Source organism: Plectropomus leopardus, chromosome 21, assembly GCF_026936395.1.
Source record: "Plectropomus leopardus strain MGB_pleo_1.0 chromosome 21, ASM2693639v1, whole genome shotgun sequence".
Lineage (NCBI taxonomy): Eukaryota > Metazoa > Chordata > Actinopteri > Perciformes > Serranidae > Plectropomus > Plectropomus leopardus.
The window spans coordinates 12,575,919-12,597,298 of record NC_142196.1 but is presented as its reverse complement, the minus strand read 5'-3'; the positions used below and the strand labels follow the sequence as shown (position 1 = coordinate 12,597,298).

At 39.5% G+C, this 21,380-nt stretch overlaps 1 protein-coding gene across 2 annotated transcripts in view; it reads right to left on the bottom strand.

Moving 5' to 3' along the window:
• The window catches only part of cntnap2a (contactin associated protein 2a), a 376,461-nt gene that overhangs the window by 47,003 nt on the left and 308,078 nt on the right, over positions 1-21,380 (bottom strand). For both annotated transcript variants that reach the window (XM_088071612.1, XM_042510367.2), the window contains exon 18: positions 7,952-8,122. In XM_088071612.1, the coding sequence (XP_087927738.1) occupies positions 7,952-8,122 (171 nt within the window). The remainder of the gene's footprint in view (positions 1-7,951; positions 8,123-21,380) is intronic.

Sequence of the window (21,380 nt, the reverse complement as noted above, 5' to 3'; positions counted from 1 at the left end):
CAGATATTAGAGTGGATAATTAAATGTAGTGGTCAATGGGGAAATGAACTCTCTTTTTTCCCTTTGCCCAATCAATATGCCCGGCTCTTTTCTCCTTTTCATATTACTTTCCTCTAATTATCTTATTTTCACTCCAGTTATTCTTCCATTCCTCCATCTCTTGCATCCCATCTGCATTACACATATAGCTCCTCTGTTTTTCTTTGTTCTTTTGTTTCCTTCCTTCTTTTTATCCATCCTCATAGTCCCCTGAGTCTATCCTCCCTTCCTGTTATATTACTTCCCTCATTTTTTCACATCTTCATTGTTTGTTCATTTGTTTCTTCATTTACAATTTGCTTTCTTGCACTTCTCACTTCTTACCCATCCCTAATGAATCAGTCACTTTGCCCTCCCTCCCATCCTCCCTTCCTTCCTTGATCCCTTTCTTGCAGACATGATCATCTCCTCTTAGATGAGATGCAAAGACACCAGAAATCATCTCAGCAAAAGCCTGTATGGATGTGCTGAGTGCATTAACCCATAAGATAAATCTGAAAAAGCGCTTAAACATTCAACTCCCAACAATACACAGCAGCATGCAGACAAATAGACGCATGCACACATAGTGAGGCGCAGAGTATAAGCCCTCTGACAGGCTTTAGTACACTGAATTAATGATGTCTGTATGCACAGAGCAGGTCTGCAGGGCAGGGAGGAGCGACATCAGTTATTTTAAATGCTGGAGGAAAGCCAAACATATATCAAAACGCCCCAGTAGAAACAAAGCTACGGCAATGCTGCTATAACAACACTGAACGAGGTGTGTGTGTGTGTGTGTGTGTGTGTATGCTGTGATTGTTTGTGTGTTCTTTCAGCAGCACAGCAAAGCAAGATGGATGCCCTACAACTTTCTTTTATACTCTGTCCACCGGCTGGAATGAAAACTAAAGTGCCCTCAGAGCACAGAGCTTGCCTCATCTATTTGCATAGCGATGATGGATGTTATAAGTGTTAATGTGTGTGTGAGTGTAATTTGGTCTGCGTGTGAGATATACTCGCATGTTGGCCTCAAGAAAATCCAGCAGAGCTTTTCATTTTTGCTATCTGTTTTTGTATTAATTGTTTAATATGGAGGCTGAACAAGCCAAGTCTTACATTATCCTTTGGTACAACCAAACAATGATGAAGTGAAACAGATCATGTAAGTCTCTGTGTGAAAGATCGCTGTGCATACATGTACCTGTGTTTTTCTAAAGTGAAGTTTCATTTTGCAGCTCTTTTGCCATTTGTAGATGGCTGGCGGTGTATTATCTCTTCGATCTCCTTTTTGTTATACTTGCTAATTCTTTTGTTGCTTGTCTCATTTGCTTTGTTAGCCTTTTACTCTGTGATTTCCACCCCTGGGACGACCACAACAGTCTGGCCCTTTTAAGAAGGGAAACTCTATTTAAGTGTGAGTCGAAATCAGAACACCACAGCAAAACCTGCTGCTGTTGACGCTGAAACAAGATTTAAAGCAACCTCTCAAAAGCTAAGCATCTCTTTGTGACAAAAAAGGCTCTTCAAATCAAACTTTTTCATGCTCATAAGCAAAAAAACTTGCATGCACATAATGCAAAGAATCCTGAGTATTTCTTCATGTTTACATAGAACAGATATAGTGAGATAAAGATGTACTTCTGACAGTTTTTGAAGACGAGTTTTAAAATATTCGCAATGGCGGCTGGTTGTGTTTCCCTTTAGTAGATAACTACATATTACTTTACAATGCAGAGAGACATCTTTAGACAACTTCAGAAAGCTAGAGATGCATACACTACGGCCAAACTTCAGATGTGAACTTTGTGTCTGTCTGGTCTTCACATGAAAAAGGGCAATAATACAATTTTATAAGTCGAGGTCTCAAGCAGGAAAGAGCATTTCTCAGCTGGATCCCAGACTGAAAGTGTTTATAACCTTTGGGCAAGACTATCACTGAAATTGCAGCCTCTTAAAGACTCAAAACACGGCACATACATAGTTTCCACCGAGCCACAGAGCACCCCAGAAGTCAAGCATTGCTGTATTTAGGGACCTTTCTATCTGTCCTCAATCCTGTTACCAGTCCAGTTCACAGGGTTCTGAATATGTCTTCAGCGCTGCCTTTCAAATGTGTCTATGCCTACCTCTTAAGATTCAAAGGGGAATAGTGTCCACCTGATGGCTTTGAGTCTGCTGAGGTCACAGTAATGCGTGTTTTGTACAAGGTCGTGTGTGGATGTGTGTGTTTGTAAGTGTGTGTATGTGCTTTGAGCTTCTGCAATGGCACAGCTATGCTATTCTGGCCTAATGCTAGTCATTTCATGCCTTGACTGGATTGCAGCAGATACAGTTTTTGCACCAGCGAGAGGGCAGAGATTATGTGTGTGTTTATGTGTGTGTGTGTGCATGCAAGTCGTTTTGCGAGTGTGTGTCTAAATGTGTGCTGTGGGGCAAAATGCAAGATGATAGCGAGGGAGAAGGGAGAGGAAATCGATGTAGGGGCATTTTGAAAGCCTCGGGAGACACATGCATGCATGCACACACGCACGCATTCACGCACACGCACACGCACACAAACACACACACACACACACACACACACACTATCTCCAATGGCCTGCTGTGCAACGGTTAAAGACTTACTGTATTTTTGTGTATGTTTTTGTGTGCATTTTTGGAAGACAAATACCAACCCACCCGTGGCAAAACGTCAAACTGTACTTGCATGTACAGTAGTTTCAGCACATTGTTTTTTTTTCATGCAACAATAGGTGCGTGCATGCATTGTGTCCATGACTTTGTGCAAAGCCGAATTTCAACTGTAAGGAAAAATTGCGAAAGAAAATAAAAAAGTTTTTCGGCCACAAACCAGCTGACATAATGCCTTCCAGAGTAATGGCTTTAGAAAGCACATTGGCTCAAAAATTGTCCGTCGACTTTGTGTCTGTTCACTGGTTGGCATTTTGACACAAAATGGCGGGCCAGGCACACCAGCAGGAAATGTTAAGTAAGTGCCTTTGACACCAAATGTTCAAATCCCTTTGAATCCCAATGAAATGCAATTAGTTATCTATCGACAGCCATGCTGTGCCAGGAACCCCCTTCACAATGCAGCTCTGCGATTCAAATGAAGCCAGAGATTTTAACATTCTTGATCAGCGTGGCTCTACTGAGGCCTTGGGGATGTTAATTTGAGCCACTGGAACAAGATCACAGAAACATACTGCATGACATGTCAATCATAAGTCTCAGAAAGGACTTAGAATGTGAAATGGGGTGGTGCAAAGCTGTCCCATTTTTGGGGGATTTAAAAGGCTTCTTTTTTCTGTCGCCACTTCATCCATTTCCCACTAATATTTGACAGTTTTCTTTCTAAGAGCCTTGTATGACATTATATGGTAAAGGGTTAGCAAAGTATGAAATTCTCAAGTCAAATCTCAAGATGGTGGGTGGGGAATATGAGATAAGTCTCAAGTCTCTGAGTTAGAGTCCAAGTCAAGTCTCGAGCCTCGAATGTTTTCCGACTTTATATGTCTATTCCAGAGACACCATCCTGCAAAATACAACAAGCAGTACAAGCAGCCATTTAAGACCCATTGTTACGGGCCATAGCAATTATGACGGGAGCAAGGAGGAGGAAGTCAGCTGAAGTAGTATAAAGAAGTCTGTGAAGGGAGCGTGGTGGGAGGTGGTCGGATCAAACACAGGACTTTCATTGGCGTTTACTCGTGTGAAACCAAAAGTCAGCACTGAATTACTTTCACTACTTACCGAATTATGTCATGTGACACACATAATGTTACCTTACATGAATACACTGATGTATTTTAACCCAAATGATAACCTTTTTCTTAACTTAACAAATTAGTTTTGGTACAACTGTGGCCCTTTAAAACAACAAGCGTTAACAGTCATATACAACCTATTCTGTTGTTTAAGTATAATGGTGGTAGGTGCGCTATTTAAGAAAACGCTCCTGTGGGTTGTAAAAGCAAACAAAAAAACAACAAAAAATCAAAGACATTTAATACATATGTTTGAAGATGAATTTTCCACTTAAACAGTGAATTCAAACTCAAATATTGCACCACTGACAATGAATTAAAATATGAAAACAGAAAAAAACATACTGCAAGAACAAATCCACCTTTACAAATGTTTTGTTGTTCTTCTTTCTCACACTGAATGCAGCCAATAATGTGGAATAATGAAGATCTAAATCAAGTAAAAATAGTAAAAACTTAAATCCATTTTTGTTTTTAAAAGAAAGTAAAGATACGATTTAGAGGCCTGTTACAAAGATGTAGGCATTATTTCAACATGATCTTTTGGTATGTGTCTACTTTATTTCAACGGCGCAGTTGCATCTCAAGAATATAAAACCTGAAAGTGTCTTTGCACTCAGTCTTGCACAATGAGGACGCATGATAAGATAATGCCCCCATGACTGAACTCCCTCTCAACTGGTGCAATGGTTGCTTTTGTGTTGGTAGAGTAAGAAAAGCCGTGCTGTCTTAGGGCTCGGCTCTTGCTTATCTTCTCCCCTGCTGCTCTGAGGACGTGGGAATCTGTCAGTCTGTGCTCCTCCAGGCAGATTATTTCATAAATAGATAAACAGCATTTTATATTATAAATGATATACATATAGGTGTATTCAAACAGAACTACTAGATTGCTCTAACTTTATTAAAGAAGAATCTCCTGTAAAATGCAGCCACATGCATTTTGTGTCATTTCATTTCTATGGATTGCTAAATATTTAGTTTTCACAAAAACATTCAGACTCGTAACTCCAAAGCTACCCACGAGGGAATAATTAATTTTCAATTATTTTGTGTCAAAAGTTGTGCAAAAAAAGAATAATGGAGTGAGGAGTGCAAAGTGTTTTATAGCAGCATTACTCTGTAATAAGTGATGATAAAATATTACACCCACCCAGCACTTCCTCTTTAATCATTTGCTTGACATCTTCTGGTGCAAGGACATCATGGTCGAGCCAGAAGAGGCAAAAGGATGAGTCCAGCAGAACAGACAGCATGTAGACTGTGTCTCCAACACCTGGCCCCAAAACATCTCCACGCTCTTTTAGCTGGCCAAATTCTCTCAGTGATTGACGCAGCTCTTTATGTCCTTGGGCCTTGAGAAAACTGTTGAGTCTGTGATTTTCCAAATGAGTGACGGCTTGCACAAGCCGTAAAGTTGAACTCCACCTGACTGATGTTGCAGTGGGGATACTGTGGTTGGCTGCATATTCTGCCTCAAAAGCTTTTTTCTATCCAAAGGTGGAGTGAGGCAGACAGCAAAATTTATTCACCTTAACCATAAGGCTGTTCGGTATGTTTATCTCTCTCAGCCCATTGCCAAAAACTATCTGTAATGTATGTGAAAAACACTGCAATGAATTCTGCAAATATTTTCAGGTGGGGGTCTTCCTTTTTCCTCACCTTCAGCTAAGCCCAGGAAATAGAACAGGTGGTCCTTTAACCCTTTAACACCTGGATTGACTTCAGTATTGTGCTGCATTCAGATGCCTTTCACAAGCATTTTAACCTCTGAAACCTGGGAAAATGGTTTGATTTCTTTTAGAAACACTGGAGAAAAGCAAAACATATACCACAAATTGCAGGGAAAAATAGGGAAAAATGACCAGATAACTATAATTTCCATAATTATATAATTAAAATTATTTATAAATATTTCTTTATTTTTACTTCTATTTTTTTCCTTAATTTAGGGTAATTTTCTTGTACCTTTTTACTGATTTATTGGTAATTTGTGGGAAATTAAGTTGCTAATTTCCTTTTTTTTTACCATGCTTCTGAAAGAAATCCAGCCAATATACTCAGATTTTAAATGGTTAATTGGTTGTTTGATCCTAGGCTCCTACTGTCTGTATGTCAAAGTTTCCTTAGGCAAGACACTTAACCCTAAGATGCTCCCAATGGGCATGGCACCTCTACCACACCTATGCTTTATATAAATGCAGTCTATTTACCTAACCGTGGAAGCCCTCATCATATATGAAGCATTAACTCGGACCATGTTAGTGTATGCTTTATTTTATAGTTATCACAGTGTGTTCAAATGTGTCACTTTTTTCTCTCCTCAGAGAGATCTTGTAAATCTGTCAGTCTACGAGAACAGACTGTAGTTTTGACCTGCAGTATTTTGGCACAAGCAGCTTGCGAAAGATAAGTTGTGCGAAAATAAGCAGGCCACACCTGTTATGTATCAAATAAATATCAAAACACATCTTGTGCCACTCATCTCCTTTTCAGGTTGAAGCGACAGAACATTAAATCATGAAACGTCGGTCCTTTGAGTAAACAAAGTGCAGACTTCAACTGAATATTTAAGATGCTTTTAACTAGCTCAGTTTTTTAAAACTAATACTCAGTGTTTATGTAACTGACTTTTTAAAATGCACCACATATACATTTTTGTATATGCATGTGTGTGAAAGAGTTGATATGAAACTGTAGAGGCTTCTGGATGGGAAGACTTGTGTGCAGGTACACATTCAACAATGAATATGTTTACATGCACACTTAAATTACACTATTATCCAAATTTGACAATATTCTTCAGTTGATACAGGTTTTGTAAGAGGTATACAGTTTAGATATTCTGAATTCAGCCTTTCTACAAATCTAGCAATTTTTGTATAAAATGTGGAATATGCAGGTATTATTCAGGTTTTAATAGCATTCTTTGGACATGTGTACAGCACATTTAGAATATGTATCTCTGTTGGGGTTTTACCAGAGTTTGAGACACACAGCCTCTTGCCTGTTTACTTTCAGCTCTGTGCGCTGTCATGGATATGTTGTACACAAAAGAACTCGCCACCAGTTTGCAAGGCTGGGGTAGAGATGTGTGCCCAAAAGAAAATCCCCCTCTGATTTAAAACATTATAAAAGATGTTTTTTTGGCTCCAGCTGTGTAACTATTCCATTCAATGTGTCTGATATGTCAACTGAAGTATGCACAGCTGCAAGTAGATGGGAATATTAGTGGAGTATTATGGGTTTCCCACACATTCATTTATTTATGGCAGCCTGATACAATCATAACTTCTGCTGCACGTACTGATTTTATATTTTTGGAGCTGGAGTGTTTATTAACAGCACTATTTGAAAAAAGATAACTCTTGGTTTTGAATTGCATCACACCCTTGGAGCACAGAGCGTACTCTGAGCTCAGACAGAGCAGCTGAATGCCAGGCGCAGTGAAAGTAAAACTTAATCCTTCATTGTGCTGGGTCTAAAAGTTTGCATTTACTCGCCTCTGCAGCAGCTGCTCCTCTCATGGATATTTTGTGGATGTAAACGTACTCATTGCAACACATACAACTAAACCATTTCACCAACACCATGAGTTGACCCTGTGTGTGTGTGTGTGGGATATGTGAGTATTTGTGTACTGTACAGGTTCACGGGGACAAACTTTTAAGAGAGTTAAACAGTCATACATGCAAGAATAGTTTTTAAAAAAAGAAATGGAGAGACAGAAAGAGAGAGAGAGAGAAAGAGAGAGAGAAAGTCTGTGTACTGGCATGTCTGTGTGTGTGTAAGAGAGCTTGTGTTTTGTCAACCCTGAAAATGGGTGATTTGGTTAAACAGAGGTTTATAATGGACATAATTATTGCACACACCAATTACCTTAAATAAATGATTGCTCTCTCTCTTGCAATCACACAAAGTAGTGCGCTATAATCAGGAAGGCAATTGACTGTTGCTGGTGTGTGCATCTGCGTCAGTGTGTGTGACAATGTGATTCTGAGTGTGTATGTGTGGTGACAGGTTGCATCCAGCGCAATCAGACTGACTGATGAATTAAAACTCACACTAGGGTAGATAAAGAGTAAGAGTAAAAGAGAGAATGAGAGAGACAAACATGGAGAGTGATGACTCTCATACAAACACAGAATCACTCAGGTGCATCTTACATTTGAGCTCCAAGCGGATGAAGTCGGTGTTGCCAAGGTTCTCCAGAAAGACGCCGTAGGGCGCGCTTGTCTTGAAATAGAAGGAGATGTCGGCGCTGGTCTCACCCTGAAAGGTGGCAAAGTGCAGGTAGGATGACGGAGTGGTGAACGACGCAGCGTTCCAGTAGTTGTCTGTGAAAAAAGCCCAAAACAAATAGAATCACAACCAGCCCATCCGACATGCACCTACTGCGCCCTCCATCAGCAGTGTGGCAAACACTATAACCCACTCCGAGCTGATAAGCCGAAGAATAAATTCAATGCAGAAATGGTTTTATTTCAAATGGTAATGCATCCATTCTCATTTCTTTCCAAAGAGCTATCAATCTATTCAGGCTAAAACAGTGTTATCTCACCGACATTGTCTAATGTGGCTCATTTGATATCTCCTCAGTAAAAATGATTTCATCACCTAAAACTCTATTTCTGTGCAGAGGTTTTAACGCAGCCTGTAATTTCCTGCAACTTCAATAATGCTCAATAGAAAGTTGATCATATCATAACAGCAAAGAGAGACCATTTCTTTTCTTCTAAATGAGGACCTGAGAAAGGGACAAGGGTACACGGATATAGTGCTGCGGGATTTTTGATAACAACTTTTCTAATGACTTTTATGAAGCGAAACCAGCGGCTGCTAATGAAGACAAAGTAGCGGCATGCTAAACAGCTGCTGATGAGTTATCAGACTGTGGTTGATGAAGTGACTTCTCTGCTGTCCCCTCTCCTCTCCTCTTGCCATGTCGGTGCCTCGCTCCTATCACTCAAGGAAGATGGAGAGCAGGGAGGAAAGAAGACGAGGAGGGGGAGAGGAGACAGAGTAGAGGAAAGAGGCCAGGCACGGGTGAGAGGATAGAATATTGAAGAAGTGATGGAAAAGAGGGGAGAAAAGTCATGCAGAGGGCAGTTGACAGGAGAGGAGGAAGAGGAGAAGGAGGAGGAGGAGGTGGGGGTATATGGAGGGCAGGAGGAAGAGGAGAAGAGTTAAGGCTAATGTGGAATAAGCTGTGTGAGATCTCGTTGATGCCTCAGAGGATTGGCCTCAGACCCTCCACCATAACCCTGGATGAGCAGTGAAGAGAAACACTAGAGCAGTGGGGAGATGTGTGTGTGAGTGTGTGTGTGTGTGTGTGTGTGTGTGTATATACAAGAACTGTGTATTAGAACTACTGCTAATGATTAATGTAGAGTTAATCTTTAAATTATTATTCTAATCTGACATCTACAAGATGTTATCCAAATTTTTCTGAGCCCAAGATGACGTTTTTTATTTATAATGACAATTTATAAAGATTTTATTCCATATAAATGACAAATGATTATCCATTATAAAAAGGAAAAACTCTGACTGATTTTATGTCAAGAAACTAATCAGCTAATTAACTTATCATTTCAGTGCCCCTTTGCTCCCTTTCAACTGATTTATGGATGCATATGTGTTCCTGTGTGTCGTAAGTGTGTTTGTAAATGTGTTAGTGTGTTTGTGTGTTAGTGTAAGTATACACCAGTGTCCATGCATCTGTGTGTGCATGTGTGTGTGTGTGTCTCCTGGCTCTCTGCGATAAGCTCTCCCCAATGACAGGGCTGAGCTTCTCCCCTCTCCTCCTTGCCTCACATCCAGTCACCAGGGGCAAGGGCAGATAGCGGCCAAGTGTACACACAGACATGCGCACACAAGCACGCGCAGACCACCTCCCGATTTTGTCTTTGTGATTAGTGCCTTTGAAGTTGGAATACTGTTCATTTCTCTACGGGAGGCACAGCCAATTATTGAACAGGGTTAATTGGGGACTTAACAGGAGGAAGCCTGCAGAGGCCACGGAAACAAATAATTACGTTGACTGTGTTGTTCCAACCAGGGGCCACATGGTTGGCGACACTCAGATGTACAATCACTGACTGATTGTAAATTGTTTTGATGATTGCAGCATATGCAGGAGCACAAAGGTGCAATAATGACAATATTTCAGAAGAGGTAACCAAAAAGTAGCAGGACTATAGAGGTGAAAAGCATATGGGTACCAAGGCTGCAACAGTATGAGATTTTCCTAGTACGATAACCATCTCAGAAAATATCAGTTTCACAGTCTTACGCCACTAGAAAAAATGTGCATCTTATCCTGGGCCCAGTTAGATAAACCCACACTGTAAACATAAAAAAATAGTTTTGCCTTGAAAAGGTTAGTGTCTGCACTGCGTTAAAATTTTAAGTTGACTGAATTTGAGAAAACAAGTTGTGATGCTTCAACTTGTCTTCTCAGATTTAGTCAACGGCAGCCCGAACACTAACTTTTTTTTTAAAAGTTAAAACAAATAGTTTATCTTTATAGTTCACTCGTGGGTAATTGGCATGGGGCCATTATGGAACCTTTTGAAAATCCCATATGGGGCCCATTTTTCAGACCATTTACTACCCACACGGGCCCCACATAGAAATTTTGGCTGGGAGCTGGCATGGAGGCATAATTGTTATTATCATCAGTTACAATGGCCCTTAAAGGAATGAGAACAAGTTTCCTTTGGTTGAACGAATGCTTCATTACAAATGAAAATTAAAACCATTTATTTTAATGGTATTGTGTATAAAGAGGCAGTAAAGGAGGAAAGGAGCTTTGCACGTGCAGGTGTGATCCTCTGTGTGTTTGTATTTTTTTTTCAATAACAAAAACAAGCATATGGTGTGATAACTGTTATTTTTTTTTTTTTTTTTTATCTATGGTATACTGTAAAACCTGTACACAGAAGCAGTCCTTATTGATATACATATACACAAAGAATTTGTTCAGTTTTCCTTTGTGTGTACTGAATAAACAAATCCAGCCGTCACAGTAGACATTACGAATACATAAACAACATTAAAAAAGTCTCATGTGCTGTGATATCTATTTGTATGCACTGGACGAGACCGTAAGCGCTTCGAGCAAGAGAGTAAAAAGAAGGTTGACAAAGACATAGAAGCAAGAAGGACACGAGGATATAGAAATACAGCCTGGAGGCGAGTCATGCTTCAGAAGGAGGGAGAGAGAACAAGAGGAAAAGAGGAAAAAGAGGGGAGTGGGAGGAGGTTAGAGAGAGAGAGGGCTCAAAGGGGATCTATGGTGTGAGAAGCAAAGGAGAACAAAACATTAGGGGGTTGACGGAAACGGAGTGTTGGAGAGAAAACAGTGTTAGAGGAATAAACATGGGAGCCAAATCATAAACCTCTGATTGCCCCTGTGCCAGATCCACAGATGCAACTGGTTGGCTAGGCTCTGTGGCACATTTATCACTCCCATATTGAAATGTTTATCAAACAAATGTTTCAAAAACTGATCCAGCACATGAATGTCTTTTCCTGACTGAGACACCACAAATATTATACTGGTAGCCATAATGTCCGATAACACGCTTAAAGGCAAAGCAAATTAAGCTCATGCCAAGAATTTATTGACCACAGATCTATAAAATGAGTGTGATATGAACTGCACGGCCTGCTACATTAAACAGCCTTGGAAGACAATCAGGTCGTTCTATAAGCTTCTGTGTGCAATCAAGCCATTTTACTTTATGTATTCATATGTAGGCTTTCAGTAAACAGAGACAAAACTAGAAAGGAGGATCTACGGTTTGTGATGAGAACTTCCAAGACAGACGCTTTTCAAATGAAATCTGAAGTGGTTTCCTTAATAAGCCACTTTTCTCTGTCTAATTGGTTCTCAAGGTGATGCCTTTGCAGAAATTCTCATCCTGTTGTCACTTATTCTCCTGGATGCCTTGGTCTCACTGCGCGGTGCACTACTGCAGACAATAAGGCTTACCCAAGAATATCTCGGATCTACTTTCAGGACCTCTCTGGCCTCTGTTGCCGAGCTACTCGTTTGTTAGACACTTCATTTTCTGAAGCAGCGGAATAATGGTCGATTGACATTCAATTTCTTCCGTCTTTCAACATGTAGACGGAGTACTTTAAGGTTTCAAGAGTCTTCTGTGGTGGCGGCCTTCAATACATTCAACCCCAGTGCACCTTACATTAAACAACTATTTGAAACACTTTAAAATGCATACAAAGAGTACAGCACAGAAAGAAATGGAGCAAACCAGTGCTGTGTGGAAGGATCACTGCAGTCTGGATGGGAGGACGATGCAGCATGAAGTAATTCAAAATCCAGCGAGAGCTCATGACTCACATGAGCAACAATTCACATTCTGTCATCATCAGGGTTTAGAGCTTCTATGCTCTGGTTTGTTGGTGCAGTGACCAAGGTGCTTAGAACATAGCAACAGCTTGATCTGCATAGTTTTCAAGGAGGACATTTTTTTAAACATGCAGCAATGAAGCAGCTGAAGGACCCTCTGTCCTGTGATTGGAATATGTTTGGTGAATAGCTACTTTTTCCAAAGTTGAAGTGAATAAAATTTTTTAGCCATGCTAATGATGTGGCTCCATGAATAGCAATGTTTGTCTGTTGGTCATCATCATTTTACATAGACATTCATAGATGCCAGATAATAAATATTTCCTGTAGTTCCCCATCAGGTTGACATTTGTGGCTTTAAGTGAAATGTTTCAACAACTATTATTATAAATTGCAATAAAATTTGCTACAAACACACACTCTTTTCCCTGCAGAGTGAACTGTGATATTTCTGGTCCTTTTCATCTAGTGCCAATATTATGTTACACATTTCAGTTTGTCCAGCACTTTGGTTTATGACCAAATACCTCAAATCTAATAATATCACAGCTAGGCTTCACATTGGTTTTAACAGACAACATCACATCACCATAGTCATGGCTTCTCTACAGAAACACAAATGCTGACCCCATATGAGCCAGTATGCAGCCTTGGATCCCCAGATGGGGCCCCTCTGGCTGCTCCAAAGTCAAGGCTTGGTAGAACTGATGCCGTTGTAAGCACTTTTCATGCAATCCCGGGTCAAACTCTGAATCATAGATATGCTCTAAATGTCACATAAAGCTCCTTTAACACCCACTGCAGGGATTAATGAAAAAGAATCACAAATGTAACCACAAAAAAACAGAGCAAATTTAAAGGTACTCCAAAATCTGCTTATATTAAGATTATTTCTGCACTTTTTGTCTGCATGTTGTAACCATCTCCCACACCCTTCAACTAATTTGACTGAGACGTGGCGTTGCATAAAACACTGAAAACAGCTGCTGACCTCTGGATCAGACCATGGGGACTCGTGCAAAAAAACAAAAACAAACTCCAGCCCACTGAACTGTGGAGGCTGACATGACGTGAGATACAGTTTGGGGTGAAGTTTGAGTCTGTACGCCAACTAGATGATTCATCTGTCCATGCTTGACCAGATGGGTTATGTGCCAGTACCAGCAGATGGTAAGGATGACTGAGTGCACTGTCGCAGGTCATTAACTAGGACATTTTCAGGCACACACACAAACAAACACACATATAAAATACATGTGAATACACTTTAAAAATACAAATTCATGTATACGGTTGGCTGTACAAAGAAGACTACACTTAATACAGAAATAGCTCATATTTAAAACCTCATCCTCACACGTACTGCATGTACTCAGTGTGAAGTGTGTCTGTATGTCTGTGTATTCACTGTAGATTGTGAAATTCAGGATCTCTGGCCTGCTAAAGCACTTATTACTCAGTTTTGCAGGAGCAAACACCCGCTGAGCCATCTCATTTAACTTTTCCACTTATTCTGCTACCTACTTCAGGTGCAAAGTTGTCCTATTCATCAAAGGACTTAGAATAGTGTCATCCAACAAGAGAGACAGCAGCTCCGATCTTGGAATGTGATGCATCTTGAAAGTGCCCCCAAGGGTACAGCTCAGATATAATTCAAAACATAACACTTGAACCTACATATATATTTCTGAAACATATTGAACTATGGCACAATACTTCTGTGCTCATGTCTAAATTTCCACGGAGACCTGCATTTCATTTCAACTGCATGTAATTGGTTTAGGCTCTGTATGTTTATAGTAAAAATAGTATTTGAAACTTCAGGTAATTAGTCTGTATCTTTCATTTCAGACTTGATAAGCCTTTATCAATCTGACTCAACTGATAAAGTTGCTCATCACATTTTTAGCACTTAACCTTTAGAGATATAATCATGAAGAGATTACAAGATATACAAGTTTAGCAAAGACAGAAAGGGAAACTTTTTCTTTAAATTATTTCTTGTGTATGAATATTTAGACAAAAGGATAAATGTAATATGTTTTTAAATGGATGTAATGCTCTGCTAAAAATAAATTGTGGAAATAGGACTTCATCTAGCAAACATTAAAAACAATTTTGGTGATTAGCTTTTGTTTTCCTCCTTCAAGGTCACTGGAACTAACCTTTTCATTTACGGCTTTGTCAAATGTTTATGAATACCTGTTTGGTCGATGGAATCATTACCATGTATGTATAACAAAGGCTCATTAGTTTTTATTCAATTATTTTAGTATTGTTCTTCTGCTGTTTTTTTTTCCAAAATAGTTGCTATTTGTTGTCTTGTTTCTTACTTTTTCATATGGTGTTTAATTTTGTCTATTTTTTAAAAAATGTATATATTTACAAAGTGTGTTGTTTGGATTTACCAAAACTCATATATTATCTCTACGTAAACTGTGCATCGCTGGTGGCCTCCTCCCAGGGACTACAGCTAAAAAAAGTGAGCTTTTAGTTGGTACAATATATTGTGTATTGTACCTGTTAAATAAACAATAAAATAAATATGTATATATATGAAATGTAAAAATGGGCCCAAATGTTAAAAAAGTTTTCATGTGCTTAATGATCAAAAAAATAAATAAATTGTACAATACAAAAAAAGTTATCAAATTTTGACTTTTACTACATTTTTACACTTGACTTGTTTATCTGTTTACATCATCTCATACATCTATGAACAGAAAAGTAATAAGCCCTTTGGTATGCGCACCAGACCCTTGATGTCTTAAAAAGCATGCTAGAATGACATCAATTACAGAGACATTACATGTGGGCATATGAACAGTGACAAATGGGTACAAATCAATTAATTAGTTTTGAAGTATCATAGGTGACCCTTGTAATCTTTCATTTGTGGTCAGCCATGAGGCCGTGCATGTCTCATAGCAGGTGCATTACATTATAATAATAGAGCACATGCTGCTTTGCTTCATTTGCTGTCATTTATTTTCATTCCTATCTATTAAAATGTCCAAACCCTTTTAACATCAATAAATGGGACTAATTCCTCTCTGTCTGCCTGCGACTGTATAGGCTGCCATTAAACTAGCCATGGAAATGGGCTTCATTAATGCCCGAGCACGCACGCACGCACACACGCACGCACGCGCACACACACACACACACACAGAGAAAGTTGCACTCTTACTTGCTCTTGTGCCCACCGCGGACACACACACACACACACACACACACACACACACACACACAGAAACGTGCACATGTGCACACACACAGACACAAAGACACCTCCTTACTAAAACTTTCCCTGACTGCACAAGACATTAGTCATTTGCCTAAGAAAATCCATTATATGGCAGCCAATCATCATTGCTCTTACTGAGACAGAGCTCCATGCAAAGTATGAGGAGCATCAATCATACACGGAGCACCTATTCACGTGTGAAATTTTTAATATATGTTTAATATGCCTTAATGGGCCAATATATAATGCATGCTCCATGTTCCGGTGTCTTGACCGGCACTATTGCAAACATACCTCAAAGTCATCTTCATTTTAAAGTTAGTTTGTTAATTTGGCAACTCAATATAAAAGGGGATAACTCTATCTTTGTCTCTCACACACCCTCACTCACTCACACACACACACACACACACACACACACACACACACACACACAGTCACACAGTGGATAATAGAGTAATACAAAGAGAATATGACCCCCTCCAAGTGACAGAAGGATCCATCTTTTGTAATTGTGTCTGCCATACTGCTACATGATAGAGCCACACACACAAACAGATGTGATGTCATGGGTCATTAAATCATGGTTTGTTTGTATGTTGGCAGCTCTGTGATAGAGGGACATTAGCGAGAGTGGCACCAGATTGTTGATGAAGGGACCATAATGAGTGTGACACTGGTGAGGAGTGAGGGCAGGTGGTCTGTCATGTTCTGGCCCTTCGACAGAACCAGGCCACTTCCTGTCTCCTGAATGAATGTAAAAACTGATAGAGAGTGAAAAAATCTGTGCATGAAAGTAAACCACATCCACAGTATTCTTAGATTCATTCTGTTGTAGTTTAAATCCAGCACAGTCTGTAAAGCTTGCAAAATGCCCACACACAGTCCACTGAGATTGCATAGCTCCACTCAGTTATTCCCTTTAGTATGAAAAACAAGCAGACAATAGATAATATATGAAGCATTATTATCCTAATGATCATGCTGCCATGCACTAAAGGTGAAATCCATGTTTGCTTTTTCTCTCTGCACGATATTACTTTCCACAAAACCTCTCTGGTACTTTGTTACATCACACAGGAGATACTGACATTACTTCCTGTCTATGCTGTTTTAATCTATTTCATCTTAGGAGGTAGAAAAATAAAGAGAAGGGATGAGGGAGGCAGAGGCAATCTCCAAAGACAAAACCACTTGATTGAGGTATTCATACAGTTTTGTTCTGAAGCCGCTTGATGGATAACACATACGGGGAGTCAGGATCTGATTGAGCCTGCAGCTGTAGTGTGGTTCAACTGTTCCACTCTTAAGAAAAGATAATACACTGACTGCATTTACAAGCACAAAGTATTCATGTTTTTGGCCTTACTCCATAAAAACAGACAATATTCCTGCTAAGATGTTTACACAGTAAATGAAAATTTATATTTCATTTATATTCCCCTTTATATGCAGCTGTATATATGCTGATTAATGTGCCCTAAAATGTCATTATCACATCAAAATATAGAAAAAAAGGAATGACTTGAGTTGCTTGTGCCATTTTGCTCCTTTGTGTCAAAACAGGTTTTTTTTTTCAATTGTTTTTTCCCCAGTGGCCAACTTCTTTGAGTGTACGATCACAGCCTCCCTCTATTATTTCTTAAACCACTTTCTTGAAAAAGTCAGCATTGTAATATCTGCTCATATCCTTGGACACACTTTTATCCCGGCCTTAAAAATTGTTTTTTATGTATAGCGTAACCATGACAACGTACAGAGCTGACCATAAACAGGCAAGAGGCCGTGTTTTGCAAACTGAGGTAAAAACCTCAAATAACACACATATTGTTATAATGCTGTATACTTGTCCAAAAATGCTTTTTAAACCTGACTAGTAACAGCATACCCTACATGTCTTGATAGGGAATGTCACATTCGGAATAAGGCCCCATTCAAAATATCCAAATTGCAAATTTTGTTTTCATGACCTGTATCAAATTAATAATATTGTCATATTTGGAATATTATTCAGCCCCTCCAGGATGTTGCTATCACAACAATTAATGCAAACTCAGTCAGTCCTGGTGAATGTTGTGTAACTTTGCCCAATCACTGCAACTTTATCGTAATTTTGACTATTTATAAATGGGTACAATATCATTACATTAAGGTGATGCACACAGCATATTGATGCGATCAGCCCCCCGCCCCGTCCTTCTGTCTTGCTTTTTCATGAGATTACTTCTGCAGGAATGGAGCTCCGTGCCTGGGGAAGAGTGTCACAAACACAAAGTGACAGGGCTAACTGTTAGCATCACATGGCTGACGTCAACAAACTGTTAATAACAGGTTTAATGACAGAGTCAAGCCATTTCAATGTTGCTCAGAGTAACAGCTTGGTGTCGAATGTCAGCGACGGCTGTGTGGCTTCTGCCCACAGCGGCAAAATATGACCAGTATAGGGATAATCAGCTGTGTTAGTCCCTGCCAACTTGGTAAAGAGAGCAGGAGGAGAGAGGTTAAAGAAACTGGTCATTCAGCGCGGCTTCAAAAGCAGCAACAGCTGATTGTAGGCAATCTGATGTTGCTGCCCCCCCCCCTCCCAAAACACAAATAGATTTTAATTCTGTGGGAAACACTGAATGCTCATAATAAAAATCTCAGAATCCAAGACACCACCACAACTATTTTTACAACAGCTATAAACATTGTAACATGCATCATATTTTTTAGAAAAGCTGCCATGAAATCAGTTATTTCAGGCTACAACAATCCCTAAAACAGCACCATAATCCTGCAAGACTGAATAGTGTAATATTAGTGTGCATATAAATTTGGTCATTGTTGCATTGTTTGACTCTAGTTGTAATCTGTTTTGTCACATTTAGGAACGATGAGAGAAACTCACAGCCGAATACAACAAATCAGCTTCTGGCTCCTTGTGGCTTTCAGGAAGCCTCCCAAAAGATACTGTACTTGAGGCTGCAAAAAGCCCGAGTAGCAACACATGCTGGCTATGTATTACTGCATCATTTGAAAAGTGTCAATTAGTGTTGGTGTGCTGATACAGGGAGTGAAAAAAATGACACTTTTCTGGAGAGTTATAGTGTGTGGTGAAGCAGGATAGCAATATGTCAACAAATATCAGTCTTGTCATCTTCAAGCTGGCTTGCTAACACCTAAAACGATGGTTTTGGTGTGCATCACACACTGGTATGTGTTTTGCTGAATTTCTCCTTGTAATGGGAGCTATCATTGTGTGGCTTTACATCATTAGGATTATATTTCCATTATCCATTGACTTTTATGAGATTGTGTGAAAGCCCACTCAGATTCAGAATGAGAAATGTTTCATTAAGCCAAGTATGACAGATGCATCAGGAATATGATGCCATGAATCACAGAGACAGAGACACAGTGCACACTGCAGGACTGACACACTGCAGGTACAGAGTGAAACAGCAAAGGCTCATGAGTTAGGAGGAAAGAGAGGTGGTCAATATGATAGAGTAGGAATCTGTGTGTGTCTTCCAGTTGACCCCATATCCCACAGGGAGCAGTGTGCCAACACTGATTAGAAGAAAAGACAGGAAGAGAAACAGCTAGGATTAAACAGCCTCTCTGGGTGTGTTGTTTGTGTGTGTGTTTCTGCAGTATCTGATATCTGATGTTTACCTGAGAAACAACCAAAACTACAAGGACTAGACAGAAGAGAATAAAAGGATGAGAGGCCTGTTTAGATGGAAAGTCTCTGAACAGAGTTCAGATACCTTTATCTGGCCACACACGCATACATAAACACAAACACAAGCGGCTACAGACACAAAAACACATATTCCGAAGCGCAAAAAACCCACACATATACACACATAGTATTTTTCACAGCAGAAATACAAGTCAAGATAAAAAACTATTTCTCTGAATGATCAGCACAATGTGAGTATGAGTGATGTGTTATTTTCATACTCAAGTGCAACCCCTGAATAACAATGTGCCCAGTTGTACTCCGCTATGCATGAAGTGTTTTCTCTTGTTCTCTCTCACAATAGTTTTTAATTAAGACCCCATTTAAACCATCAGCAGCAAATTTTAATCTTCAAAAGCGGTTTGTTACTTTCTAAAAGTTTGGCTTTCAGTGTCGGGATGTATTGTTCAGTCTTAGACATACTAACAATGTTTCATTTCTCCAGGGATTAGGGATGCAGAAGGGGGCAAAATGCTCTTCTACATGAGGAAAGTAAAGATAATAAAGACCAAAGTACTCCTCTATTTTTTTAATTCTGTTGGGTGTTTAAGTCATGACTTTGCCGCCACCCCACTAACCATACAGCTGCACATTTTCCATTAATTGTAAAGAAATATAATGGGTGGTTTGCCCATGCTTAGATATGTGACATTAATTATTGTACTATGTGTGTTATCAGATGTTGTGCAACTGTGGCAAAGATCGTGCCCTCTTAGAGCAGGGTGGAATATTTTTTTGTGTTAAGTATTAAAAAAAACGGTCCAGAAAACAACTGGATGTCCCTGAGTGACATACTTGACATAGTTGAAATGTACAGGTACCACAGTTTAACAAAGTAATCCATGTACCTATGAAGTAAATCATATAATTTACAAAGAGAGAGACAGTCACCATATCGTTAGCCACTTTGTGTGTATTATTGCTTGAAGTAAATTACCTGACTTTGTAACTGTAGTAAACTGCACACCTAATACCTGTTAAGTGATGAAGCCAGTTCCTATAGCATTTAAGTATACATATCAATTGTATAAATGCATCATTCTACAATGTACAGCACATAGCTCACTAGGCTTACACAATGTGTTCAGTTTCCCACTATTACATACCTGAATACATCAATAGTGATGGAAATAGCTAGCATTGACTGGATTTTTATGAATTATTTTCCCCAAGAAAAATGCATTGAGAAAGTTGAGTCAAACACAGAGTAGGTAGAATTAGGAGCCATTTATTTTCTGTAGGGCACAGGGCACTGGCCAATACAACCCTTAACACGCTGTCCACATTGTTTTACTGACTTTCAAACAAGAGGATGTATCTTTTGGTACCCACAGAGAGCTCTCAAAGGTCAAAGGTTTCATGAGCAAATTCACAAGACAGAAAGAAACTTAGAGCACCTGTAGGGGCAGAAATGCACCCCGAACCGCACCGTCATGCAAATAGTGTCCTTTTGCTTCTGTGCTATCTGCACGTATTTCAAGTAGGCTATATGCATTTGGCAGACAACTGGCCCTTTTCAATGCAAAAGAGCCTCATGGCAAAAACAGTCTAGTTCACAGAGATTAGTACTAAGACACACGCAGTTACGGTGAAAGTATCACAGTCTTCAGACTCGCAGACTGGTGGTAAATGAAGAGCACTGACAGACTGGGATACTAATCCCAAATATGTTTTCTCTCTGTCACATTTAAATTCCTTGCCTGAAGTTTTGTAGTTTCTCTGTACCTTATTGGTAAAGACCTGTAGCTTGCAGGCTGAAAATTTCAGTTTTTATTTTCTCTCTGTTCTGCTTACTGTGTTCTTTGTGCAAAAGCCACATTTATATTTTGCCTTGTGGGTAACTGCAATCAGACACAAAAAATGTAAAACTGCACTCAGCTGCAAAACCTCTTGAGCATGTTTGCCCTGCATTATCCTTAATGGAATATATTTCAAGAATAGGACCTTGAGATGGGCAGATAACAGTTCCAAGTGATGCGTAATTCATGGTGGTATCTGTGGCCACAATTCAATCTATACTCAGTGTCAAACATTGCTCCTGACTGGCGTGCCTACACTTCTTATCGTATGTTATTGAGAATGCATAATCTCACAGTTAATTTATTCAGACTTAACTGAATTTGGAAAACATTCCAGTCTGGCTTTATGCTGTTTTAAAAACTAAAAGCGACACAGCAACAGACGGACCAGTTGCATCATCGCAGAGTCACTGTTGAAGTGTTGCTGAAACGTTCATTAACGTAG